Raw genomic sequence first — 13,516 nt, 5'->3', positions numbered from 1 at the left:
CCAGTCTGCTACTACAGGTTCTGTGAGGCAGAAGTGAAGGAGATGAGAGGACCAAGGAAGCAGGCTCTAGGTCTGCTGCTACTGAGAGTGACATGCAATAACATGGACAGTTCTTTCCCTGAGAGTTGCTCCTGATCTATTGCCAGAAGTCAGCTCCTTCATCCAGAGCTGGTGACTCTCAGAAGTCAGGCCCATTCATTTGCTATTTCTTCCTTCACTCCCACACCCCAAGTGACTGCAGGTCCTCATACCAGTTCCCAGAGGAGAATGAAGGATGGGGGAATCCTTCAGTAGATGCACTTTCGATGGTCTACCTCATCAACAGGCAGAAATGAGGGGCTTCCTTGGGAGCACGAAGCTAGACTCCTTTGAGGGTGAGTGACCAAGAGGATGTTTCCCTTCCCACAGGCAGAGACCCTATGCTGGTAAATTGCCTATAGTTCCGTAGTGTTGTTCTGAATTGTACTTCATATACAACAAATCCTGTTTTTAACCAAGAAATGGAAGCAGCTAAGGAAACACCAAATTCACTCTGAACAAAAACCACATGTGGGAAGGTTTACAAAACAATTCCCAGTGGAGAGTGGGGGAGGTTACTATGCCAGCTTCATCATTTGAATTTGAAACTACCGGAAAAAGGGGAAAATATCAGAATGTTCAGTCTGATCTCACTTGGCGTGTGCAGGGTGCCTGGGCTGGGTGTACTGTCAGGGTGGCAAGTGGGAGCCAACCTCAAAGTTTCCCCACAGCCTCCCAGGGATCCCTTATCCCTGCTTTCCAGGGCGCAGAGGGGGCACCCTGGCAACGCACTTCACTGCTCATAACCAGCGGTGTGTGTTTTTCCTCTGACACCTTCATTTTATGTCGAACTTCAAAACAGACAAAAATAAATAAAAACAACCGAACAAAAACACCTTCATTGAACATCCCATTTTAAAAATGAAGAATTGCAAGGTTTCATTTTAATAGTTTGATAGTCCTGGAGACTCATGTCCTAATTATCTTCAGGAGAATGGGTTAACATTGATCTGAGCTGCTGAACTATGCAAATGGAGGTGTGACTTCCATTTGCAACAGAGTGCAATAGACTGCATCACAGGTTGTCAATGTAGACAGGACTAAGAAAGTTGTCCCAAGGAACTCTGGGATACATCCAGAAGACTTCCGGGACCAGGGCTGGCTCCAGGCACAAGCATCCCAAGCAGGTGCTTGGGGCGGCAATCTACAAGGGGCAGCAGTCCCTGTGTTTTTGCACCCAAACAGCGCACCAAATTGCCGCCAGAGGCAGTCCATGTGCCGTTAGGGCGGCACACACGTTTCCGTGGTGGTGGCAATTCGGCGGCAGCTTCTATGTTTAGCTGTCCACAGCAGAGCAGATTCTGTCTTCTGGCCGAAGACAGAAGCTGCCGCCGAATTGCAGCCGCCACGGAAACGCACATGCCGCCCGAACAGCACATGGACTGCCCCCGCGCGGTGGCAATTCGGCACGTGTTTGGGGCGGCAAAAACAGTAGAGCCAGCCCTATCTGGGACCCAAGTCAAGATGGGGCCACGTGCACACAGGAAAGCAATAGGGCTTAACACATGCTTGGGCCCTGCAGGGTCCTGCGGCCCTAGGTTCGAGTCCTAGGTTAATACAATTGGTGTGTGGAAACAAGGGGGTTAGGGGCTCTAGCTCAGGCTTAATTTGCTGTGTAGACATACTCTTTAAGACATCTTTCCTATTCCTTTAAATATTCATGTGGCTCTTGTCTAAAACCTCTCCAATTTTTCAATATCCCTCCTGAATTCTGAGCTCCAGAAATTGACACAGCATTCCAGCAGCAGTCACACTAGTGCTAAACATAGAGGTAAAATAACTCACTACTCCTACTTGAAACTCTCTTGTTTATTGCAAGGACTGCATTAGCCCTCTTGAAGCCCTCTTGGCCACAGCCACATCATGATCAGCTGATCATCCACCTGAACCCCCAAATCTTTTTTCAGAGTCGCAGCTTCCCAGGATAGAGTCCCCCATCATGTAGGTATGGCCTACATTCTTTGTTCCTAGATGTACACCTACAGATGTTCACATATTAAAACACATATTGCTTTTTGCACTCAGTTTACCAAGCGACCCAGATTGCTCTGTATCAGTGACATATCCTCTTAAATTATTTACCACTTCCCCAATTTTTTTGTCATTTGCAAACTTTTTCAGTGATGATTTTATGTTTTCTTCCAGCTCATTAATAATTATGTGAAACTGAATATGGCCAAGAACTGTTCCCTGCAGGACTCCACTAGAAACACACCTATTTGATATTATTCCTTGTTTACAACTACATTGACATCCTATCAGTTATCCACATTTTAATCCATTTAATGTGTGCTATGTTCATTTTATATCTTTCTAGTTTTTTAATCAAAATGTGATTATAAATTCAAATGCCTTACAGAAGTATATTACATCAACACTATTACCTTCATCAGCCAAACTTGTAATCTCATCAAAAAAGACATCAAGTTAGTTTGACTGGATCTATTTTCCATAAACCTCATTCTGATTGGCATTAATTTTATTACTCTCCTTTAATTCTTTACTAATCAAGTCTTGTATCAGCTGTTCCATTATCTTGCCTGGGATCTATGTCAGACTGACAGGTCTATAATTACCCAGGTGAGCCTGTTTATCCTTTTTAAATATTGGCGCAACATTAACTTTCTTTCAGTCTTCTGGAACTTCCCTGGTGTTCCAAGACTTCTTACAAAATCAACATTAATGTTCCAGTGAGCTCCTCAGCCTGCTCTTTTAAGACTCTTGGATGCAAGTTATCCATATCTGCTGATTTAAATATGTCTAACTTTAGTAGCTGCTGTTCAACATCTTCCTGAGATAATAGTGGAAAAGAAAGAATGTTATCATTTGATATGACTTCATCATCTGTTATCCCCCAGAACAGAAATATTTATGGAACAGTTCTGCCTTTTCTGCAGTATTATTGATAATTCTATCATTTACAACTGGTAATAAACCAATACAATTGCTAGAATTCTTTTTATTCCCAATATACTTTAACAATGCCTCCTTATTGTCCTTACACTTTACTGGTCATAAATTTCTCCTTCTATCCCTTTGCTTCCCTTGTCAACTTTTTATATTTCCAGCTTCTAATTTATATCCATTACTATCTAATTCCCCTTTCTTCAATTTGTTTATATATATATATTTAATGTAATGTATTTTTCTTTCTTTCTTTCTTTTTCATAGCTGCCTTCACTTCCTCTCTGAACCAGGGCAGTTTTTTAACCAATACGGCCTTCTTCCTCAATTGTGGCTTCTTGGCCTAGGGTGACCAGATGTTCCGATTTTATAGGGACAGTCTCGATTTTTGGGTCTTTTTCTTACATAGGCTCCTATTACCCCCCACCCCTGCCCCGATTTTTCACACTTGCTGTCTGGTCATCATATCTTGGCCATTTAGTAGAGTGTCATGTATCATTCACATTTGTCTGACGAAATTCCTCCTCCCAAATGATTTGGCTCATATTGTTTTCAGCTTTGTGAAATTGGCTCTCTTAAAGCACCAATATATACACATCACTGGTCTGCATTTTATTGTGTTTGCACATTATAATGTGATCAAGTCATGATCACTTGTACCTAAGTTACCATTAATTGCTAGTTCTGTAATCAGTTCCTCTTTATATCTGATGTGGTTTAATACAGAATTCCATCATACTGGATGCAACACTTTTTGATTAATATGATCCATCCAGTTTACATGCCTGCCAAGTGTCTTTCATCTGGAGTGACAGTCACACACTGTCACACACAGTCACACACACACATGGCCACTATCATGCCAGCTGGAATTTCACTCATAAGTAAGGCTGCAAATAATTCATGGAGGTCACAGAAGTCATGGTGTCCATGACTCTCCATGACCTTCATGAATTTTGCAGCGCTAGTACAGCTGACGTCAGGACCACCCCAGCAGCTGGGGAGCCCAGGGGCCAGCTGCATTGGATGTTGCCATGGCAGCTCCAGGTAGCTTGTCCCCTGTGCTCCCCTGGAGCGGTGGTCTGGGACTAGAAGTGGTGGCGGCGGGGCCCCGGGCCAAGACCACTGGTGGTGGGGCCCCAGGTTGCCCCCCCCCAGACCAGTGGTGGTGGCGGGTGCCTGGGTTTCCCCTGGCCGAAACAGCAGTGGTGGCGGGATCACGGGCTGCTCCCCACACCAGCGGCAGGGGGCCCCAAGTTGCCCCCCCTCCAGTGGCAGGTGGCAGGGGCAGGGGGCCCCAGGCACTCTTCCCTTCAGTGGCAGGTGGCCCCTGGCTCCCCCCCAGCTGCAGCAGGGCCCCAGGCTCCCAGCCCCCCCAGCAGCAATCTTCAGGAGCGGCCCACTCCCAGCAGGTATGATTTAGTCTCAGGTATTTTTAGTAAAAGTCATTGACATGTCACGGGCCATGACTTTTTGTTTATTGCCCGTGACCTGTCCGTGACTTTTACTAAATATATCCGTGACTAAAATGTAGCCTTACTCATAAGCAAGTAGACTGTCAAGCAAGATTTTCTGTCAACTCCTTCTCCTCCCAGCTACTGAAGGCTATCCTGGGACTACTTAGTAGATAGCCACATCTCCCTCCTCCTCCCCACTCACTGCTCCCCCTGTGACTCTTAGGGCAGTTCTGTGAGGCAGGAAGTGGGGTGGAAGAGAATCATAGAATATCAGTGTTGGAAGGAACCTTAGGAGGTCATCTAGTCCAAACCCCTGCTCAAAGTAGGACCAAACCCCACTAGTTCATCCAAGCCAGGGTTTTGTCAAGCCGGGCCTTAAAAACCTCTTAAAAACCACTGCGGTCGTGCTGAGAATCTGCATATTTCACCCCCAGGAGGCAGCTAAGATGTGACTCTCTCACAAGACCAGAGGGGTTACAAAGAAACTTAGGGAGAGAAAGGACTGATGGGGAGAAATATGGAGAGGAGGCAGAAACACTGTTGGAAGAGAAGATACAGGGAAGGGCCAAACAGTGGGCAAAGATAGAGACAACAGTAAAGAAAAAAAAAGAGATAGGAGAGAGACTGGAACAAAGAGAGGGAAAGCACTATGGAGACGTAAAATAAATGGTAATCTTGTAGCTAAAGCACAGGACTGTAGTCAGGAGTACTGGTTTCCATTCCCAGCTCTGCCACCGATTCACTGAGTGACCTTGGGAAAGTTATGACACTTCCCATATCTCAGTTTCCCATCTGTAAAACGAGCATAATACTAACCGGCTTCCCATATAGATCAGAGAACCTTCAGATCCTGGGATCAAAGTATTGTCATTAAACTGTTATGACAGGTGGGGCTGGTACCATCGCCTATAATTAACGCTGGCTGACACTTCCCATCACAAGGCCCCGTTTCAGTTGCTTACAATTTTGCCAAACTTTAACCATTTGGTCTGAAATTTTCCATTCTGTCTGCTTCAGGCTGTGGGTTTTTTTGTTTCTTTGGGGTTTTTTTTGGGGGGGTGGCTTTTTGTTTTTTTAATTTCAGCTAAAATAGTTGGGTGTTTTCCAGTGGGGACACTGGAGGTAGGTAGCAAACAGCCAGGAAAATGCAGGGCAGGGAGTTGGGGGAGGGGACCACCCAAAACAGGAGGGCAGCAAACTGAAAAGGAGAGGGGGACCACTTGGGTGGGGGTGGGGGTGGAAAACCATGGGCAGCCAAGGGGAGGAGGAGGAGGCCCACCAGCTCAGTGCAAAGTAAGGAGAAGTGTGTGTGTGGGATGGGGGAACCCAAGAGGGACATGCATCCACATGTGCTTGCAAAAGCGAGTCTACAGTAACAGTCCTAGGATGGGTGGAGGCAGGCATCCAAGCCTGCCAGCAGATGGTCATCAGCAGGAGCAGCAGTGTGTATGTGGGTCCATGCTGCTCCCCAACCTCTGCAGCAGCAGCAGCAACAGCAACAAGGCAGGAGCTCAGCAGCAGCCTCCTCCTCCAGCAGCAGTGACAACAGCAACGACAAGCCCAGCCCATAGAGCCACAGGTGCATAGGAATGAGACAGGGGATTGCAGGAAGAGAGGGGAGGATTTCATGATTAAGGCAATTGAATGCTGCCCTGGACAACTAGATCCTATCTCTGTCTATGTGATGCTAGGCAAATCACAAACGGAATTTTTTGCAGGTGATCATTAATTGTGGGTGTCTCTTTTTCTGGGTTCCCTACTTGAGAACCCTGCTAGTCCAAACCTCTTTACCCAGCCATTCCCAGGCCCTTTCCCACCCACCTCCTGATCCAACCTGTCTCTCCCCCACCCTGACCTCCAGTAACCTCCCTGCCCAAATTCCCTGTTCCGGCTGGCTTCCCTGGGCTACTTGAGACCCCGGGGTCTGCTTTGCAGAAGTGCTGAGCATTCACAGCTGCACATGAAGTCAATGGGAGCTGTGCTTTGAACACATGAGGGGCTACATAATGATAAATTCTCTGAAAAATCAGGTCTGAGGTATTTCAAATTGGGCACCCAAAATTCTGCATTTCCTAACTTTTGAGTGCTGGAGTTTGCAAGTTTAATAGTGCTCTTTTTTTTTTTTGTTTGGATGTGTAATTAGAAATGGGGAGTGACAGGCAGAATCAAAGGCTTGATTACTCCATTCATTCACATTTGCAAAAATGTCACTTGGAGCTATTTTTGGACTTCACAGCTATGATGTTATTTCAGTGATAAAACAGTAAATAGTAATTACCAAAAAGAACTAACACAATCTTGTCAAAGGGACTAACACAACTACTACTTGAACGTCCTAGGTATGGTGAAAAGCTGAATACTAGTGATCTGGGAACAGCAGCACCCTTGGTAATAGATTGAGTTTGTCAGTTTACATCATCCGAGGTCCGTTTATTGGTCAAAAACTGAGAAGGATAAGAATAATTAAATATATTGAGGAAAAAGCCAGTCTTTCAATTCAACCATTTCTCAACTGGATTTCCTTAGCACTACTGAGGACAGATGAGTGCAAGCCAATCAAAGAACAGTGCCTGGTTCTCTGCCCCTAAATGAAGACACATGCCACGCTGAACAGAACACACCGACCATACAGTGGCAAGAATATACACTATGGGTGTTCTGTGTGCAGTTTCAAAATTGAAGTAACATAAAATGAAATGGTGTATGCCAAAAGCCTCTCTGGCAGCTGGCACTGTAATGCCCAAATATTCTCCCTGCTCTTTGCATACTTAGCTCATACAATCAACCCACATCCTTGACTTGGCTATAGCTTTAACGTTTCTGACTTGCCCAGGTATGAGTACTGACTAGACGATAGCCTCAGGCAACGCACATATTTAGGAGCAGCTCAGCAAAGCTATGGGGCTTGGGAAGCCATTTCTACTTATAATGAATAAAACAGATTATGGCTCAATGGGTAAAGAGTCTAATTAAAAAGCAATGCAATTTTTAGGGGACATCTTTACACTATTATATGTAATGGCCCCCACAGGGACAACAGCAAAGATAAATGCAGAGTTTTGCATTTTAACAAGACAGGTTTTATCTGCATTTTGGCAGTTTTGCTAACTGTTCCCAGGACACAGTGTTATTTTTAATGACATGTATAATAGTTTGCTACATTGGAATAACTGCAGTCTGTGTGACAATGTACAATTAAGATTATGCAAATAATGACACGGCAAGGTGAGCAGTTATCTGGATATCCTTATGACTTTGGAATGTTTTTGTCACTGCAAAAGATAAACATTTGGCGACGTATAAATGCACTCCTTAAAGCTTGTAATTAGGGTGACCAGATGTCCCAATTTTATAGGGACAGTCCCGATTTTGGGGTCTTATATTACCCATTACTGATTTTTCACATTTGCTGTTTGTACTTGTAATTGATTTTTACTTTTCTCCCTAAAAATTAGCTAAAGGTCTTAAACTGGATTGGGACCAGTTCAAAATAATGGTATCTAAGGGGTTGCCCAGGTGCGAGCCTTGGGAGAATTTGACCCAGGAATTTTGTGGATTTTGAGAGCGAGATTTTCATAATTTAGTAAGATTCACCTTCTTGCAATATCAAATATATTTTATATAAGATCTTTTCCCCACCTCTTTTTTACTATCAGGCTATTTTGAAGACACTGTACCACAGAATTAGTCATGTCACTACCATCTGTGCTGGTGGGTGTCATATAGCTAGACAGTGTAAATGCACTGCAGAGACATCCCTAGTCTTTCCATAGACCAAAGGACATCTGTTGCATACAGGCTGCAGCTACCCATTGATATTTGCAGGGACATTTCTGATTTTAACAAAACAAACAAAACCCAAACAACTAATAAAAAACCACCACACCTAAAAAGACATGGTACAGTAAAGTTTACTCATCATGACCCAGACAACTGTTTTAGGTAGACAGCCCACTTCCTTTAACAAAACTAGCTATGAGGAAACCATTTACTGGAGTAGAAAAGAACTGTTTGTATGAGATTTCAGTACTGACGCAGAATGATTCAATCCTTTCGGGACAGAGCCCAACACAACTGAAAGGCCAGTACTATTCCAGTCAACTCCTCCTCACTTTCTTCCCATTAACCTAACAACAATTTCAAAACTGTGAACTTCTGGGTTTTTTTCCTCTCCAGAGGGTTTTTTCCTGGTTACAACACTACTTTACAATATTATAGTACCTCTATCAAATCACAAACAACAATTAAGATTGACAACATCACTGAGGAATATTATAAGCAGTACTCCACTTATTCATATGGGGAAACTGAGGCCCAAAAATGAGTTTAACCTACAGCTTGCCCAAAGTCACAAGGGAAGTCTGTGACAGTGCCAGAAATAGCACTCAGATTCTTAGTTCCCAGTTCTGTAACGTAACCATAGTACCATATTTCCTTATGAACAACTCAGGTTTTCTATTTTTACAGCTTTGGGGGTATTTCCCAGTATCTGTCAGTGTTACCACTGTAACCATAAAAATATTTAGGGTTTAATAACTATAACTTGATACATAGGTTGTTAGCCCAGTCTTTATACACCTCTACCTCGATATAACGCTGTCCTCAGGAGCCAAAAAATCGTATAGTGTTATAGGTGAAACCGCATTATATTGCTTTGATCCACCAGAGTGCGCAGCCCAGTTCCCCCAGAGCACTACTTTACTGCGTTAATTCGTTATATCTGAATTCGTCTTATATCAGGTTAGTTATATCGGGGTAGAGGTGTATATATAAATAAAATCCCTTTATTATAGACCAGGCTGGTAGCACCACCCATTGTCTAGGGTTGCACAGTCCTTCCCATTGTAAGACTCTTTTCAGTGGGTTATAACTTTGCCATACTTCTGTTGTCTGGGCTGAAATTTTATATGTCATTGTCTGCCTCAAGTGGAATTTTTCAGCCCAAACCATAGCCATTTCCAAAAGCAAGGCTAGGTTTTTACTATGTTAAACATTCCAGTGAGTTTTTCTTTGAAAAGCCCTAGCACCCCCATTCTTTGGAGCAGGGACTTGAAATTTGAAAAGGGGGGTGATCTTTCTGTCAGGAATGTGCTTTTTGCTGTCCCTGCAAAAATCCACCCTAATCTGGCCTAGTTACAAGCCTTTGAAAAAAATCAGTTTGCCCATACTCAGTTGAGACTTCTTGGATTCCCTGAAAATCCCGTCACTCTGGGGTTGAGCAGGTCTTTCCCTGCAATGGCAGCTCAAGGTTGTGCCAAGTCAGCCCCAGAACTGAGAGCAGGAGCTTCTCTCTCTTCTGGTCTCAGTGATCTGCCCCCACTGACACAAGCAGCATGAAGGCAGACATGCAAAACCCATGAAAAAATGCAGAAATTTGGCTTGTTTTTGGCTTAATTGGCTTGTGAGATGCTTGTTGGCTAGTTTTTGGCTTGTGGCTTTTTGCTTCTTTCTGATCAGCTCCCGGCAAGCAGGGGCAAGGGGCAAGCAGGGGCGGGGGAGGAGGGCAGAGTCAGAGGTGCACAGCGGGCCCACCACAGTCCCAGACTGCATGCCAGGGGGATCTAGATACATAGAGTGTTGGGGTTCTTAGGGATTGGCTTGTTTTGGCCTTGTTTTGAAATGGGATTAGCTTGATTTTTGGCTTATTGTGAAAATTGGGGTGCTTATTTACTGCGTGAAAGTTGGCAACTGTGTGTGGAGGAGGAAAGCTGCCTGACTCTAATGCAGAGGGGACAACACCTAGACCTGGGGAGAAGACGTGGGGAAGTAGACTGGAACAAGGAACTTGGGAGGGGATGGAAGTTGGGACTGGAGGCTGATAAAAGGGGGAGAGGGAAACTGGGACTGGGAGCCCAGGGAAGAGGCTGGGACAAGGAGTAAAGAAGCAGTGGGGGGAGACGCTGAGATTCAAGGAGCCCAGGGAGGGAGATTGGGACTGGAAGCCAGCTGGAACAGGGAATGTGGGCAGGGAAGTTACTGGAGGTCAAGGTGGGGGAAAGACAGGTTGGATCAGGAGGTGGGTGGGGAGGGACCTGGGAATGGCTGGGTAAAGAGGTCTGGACAAGCAGGGTTTACTTTGGTGGGGGGGAAGAGACACTAGGACTTGATGGGCAAGGAGATTGGAACTGTGTGAGAAGTGTGAGGAATAGAGAATGGACTGCCTAGGTGAGAAGAATGGGAAAGATGAGGAGACAGGAGTGGCAAATAATAGGACAAGTAGGAGAGGACAGGGCAGAAGGGATCAAACTTGGTGGTGGTGTGGGGGGTGGGATAGGTAGAAGGTTCTGTCTCCACTAGAGCATATGCCTAGAGCCTGGAATAGAACCCGAGATTGCTGAATCTCGCCATTTCTCTGCTGGCGGCAAATATCCATGAAGCCCATTCTAGTACTGGTCAGCACAGAGCCTGACAACCTGCTACTGCCATCCAATATTCCTTTATCTTAAGTAGTAGGGGTCCGTGATAGATCTAAATGTTCCAACCCTGCTGATGAACGATTTGGGCGGCAATATGATGCCACGTGATGGATTTTCTGTTTTTTCTGTATTTTTTTTTAAAGTTAGGAAATTACACACACCAATAGCATGTGATCATGTAATCAAAGACTGTATCATCATGCATACATACAAGGGAGACAAATTAAGGTTGCCCAGGGAACCTGAGCTTTTACCTCACAAGGGAGTCTGCTATTGCTATCAATTTTACATGGAAGGCATTCAGGTACTTTTAGTGATGAGTGACAGTACAGAACCCTAAATTAGCTAGCTAGATAGCAAATACTTTAAAAACACTGAGCAGCTTTTCAGATGGATGTGGTAAAGGCTTGTGAAACAGGTCAGATGTGGATTACTAATCTATAAATCAGGAAATGTTTCTAGCACTTAATCCAGAATCTGAAAGCAGTGCTACAGAGCAGACTTTAGCATCTAAGGGTATGTCTTCACTACCAGCCGGATCGGTGGGCAGCGATCGATCCCTGAGCACTCTCCCATCGACTCCTGTACTCCATCTTGGCAAGAGGCATAGGCAGAGTCGATGGGGGAGCAGCAGCAGTCGATCACTGCAGCGAAGACATCATGGTAAATCGATCTAAGTACGTCAATTTCAGCTACGTTATTCACGTAGCTGAAATTGTATAACTTAGATCGATACCCTTCCCTCCCCACAGCGTAGACCAGGCCTTAGACCCATATACAGCAGAAAAACAAAGGACCTAATCCTGCCACCCTTACTCATGTTGAGCAGTACTTTACTTTACTAGTAATCTCAATGAAATCAACTGAACTTCTCAGAGTAAAGTAATAGGCCAAAAGAGGATAAAAATGCTTGTTCCGTTTTGTATTTTAAACAGGATCAAGGAGCTCTGCAGGACTGCCAGCTTTGCCAGAGGGAGTTGTATTTGGGGGGAGATGAAGTGGAAGCAAATAGATTTTAGGATGTTAAATGCAGCAGTGCTAGGAGAATTGTTATAAAGAGACATTCATTCTCTCACTGTATGCTTTAAAAGTAATTGATTCCTGTGCATAACCTGTTAGTGGAAACAGACTTCTTTGCTGCCAAATACATTGTAAAGATATGTGCTTCTTTGGTCCTATAAAGGAAAGTCTTTATGGTCAAACAATACGACTGGACAAACTACACCCTGATACCATGCGCAGCTCCTGTATCTTTATAAAAGAGAGTCAGGCCGGAGCCTAAAGTATTTACAGACTTATTCTTAAGGATGGATGATGCATATATGAACTGGAGGTTTTACATCAAGCTGAAGCATAGATGAGAGAGATAAGAAGAGTTCTTTGCAGATAGAAAAGGGAGTGCTTGACTATGGAAAACTACCAAGAATTTACAAGAAAACTATCATTTCTTATTGCTGCTCACCAGAACAATCCTTAAATTAGGGGTTCTCAAACTAGGGGATGGGAACCCCTCAGAGTGTTGTGAGGTTATTATACAGGGTGTCGTGAGCGGTCAGCCTCCACCCGAAACCCTGCTTTGCCTCCAGCATTTATAATAGTGTTAAATATATAAAAACGTGTTTTTAATTTGGGGGGGGGTCGCACTCAGATGCTTGCTATGTGAAAAGGGTCACCAGCACAAAAGTTTGAGAACCACTGCCTTAAATACATGTTTCTGTTCAGTTTCAGAAAATGAAAGTGAAAATTACCCCATACTAAAGTTTAAATTCTCATCTTCATCTTGTTTCATTCCCACCATATGCATCTTCACTCCTGGGAGGTCTTTGGTGCCAGTTTCCACAGTGGCCCAAATATCTTCCCTCATAACTGCTTCTCCACAACTGGGCCTTAATACTGACCATAATCATGGCAAGGGCTGCTGGCTCAGCATCACAGTGCCATGACGATACACATCTCTCACCTAGGTGTAACTGCACAACAGCCTAGTCCTCACCAGAGACATCCAGATATGAAAATATGCTCCCCAGTACAAGTGGGATTCCTTATTCAGTCTTAGGCGGTAAATCTGGCTAAGCCATTACAAATAGGCAGTGCCACCCTTACTCATGACACACACCTTTTCCCTGCTCCAACACTGAGCCAGTGCTTTGCTCCTTAAACCTAGTTCGAGACCACATTTGCCTCATTTTAGGCAGAGATTTAAAGCCAGTTACTGTATACTCCCCGTAATGTCCACTATCCTTTTCTTTAGCAAAGAGTTGGAATTGTCTCTTACCTGTCCGATAGCCAGTGTTGTTGAGATACACTGCAAAGGTACGTGGTTCATGTGTTGCCTGCCAGGAAGGAGAAGAGCAGTTTTCGTTGTTGGTGTATATGTTGTGATTATGAACGTATTTCCCTGTCAGCATGGAGGACCGAGATGGGCAGCACATTGGGGTGGTTACGAAGGCATTGATAAAGGTAGCACCTCCATTCTCCATGATCCTTCTAGTCTTATTCATCACCTGCAAAGACCCTGAAATAAAGAATAACTGATTTAACTATACCATTGCTAAGAAAAATCTAAACATACATTTATGTCATGTCACTTGATTTATAAGAATATAAATGTATAATTACATTTGCCTTCTGTTCTTGGCTTGGAACATTTCATTGGCTAGC

At 44.3% G+C, this 13,516-nt stretch overlaps 1 protein-coding gene across 3 annotated transcripts in view; it reads right to left on the bottom strand.

Moving 5' to 3' along the window:
* SULF1 (sulfatase 1) overlaps positions 1–13,516 on the bottom strand; it is a 176,919-nt gene that overhangs the window by 85,432 nt on the left and 77,971 nt on the right. For all 3 annotated transcript variants that reach the window (XM_050940671.1, XM_050940670.1, XM_050940672.1), the window contains one exon: positions 13,131–13,370. In XM_050940671.1, coding sequence (XP_050796628.1) covers positions 13,131–13,370 — 240 coding nt within the window. The remainder of the gene's footprint in view (positions 1–13,130; positions 13,371–13,516) is intronic.

This window comes from Gopherus flavomarginatus, chromosome 2, assembly GCF_025201925.1.
Source record: "Gopherus flavomarginatus isolate rGopFla2 chromosome 2, rGopFla2.mat.asm, whole genome shotgun sequence".
NCBI lineage: Eukaryota > Metazoa > Chordata > Testudines > Testudinidae > Gopherus > Gopherus flavomarginatus.
The sequence above is the reverse complement of the archived record's forward strand: the minus strand, read 5'-3'. Positions and strand labels throughout refer to the sequence as shown.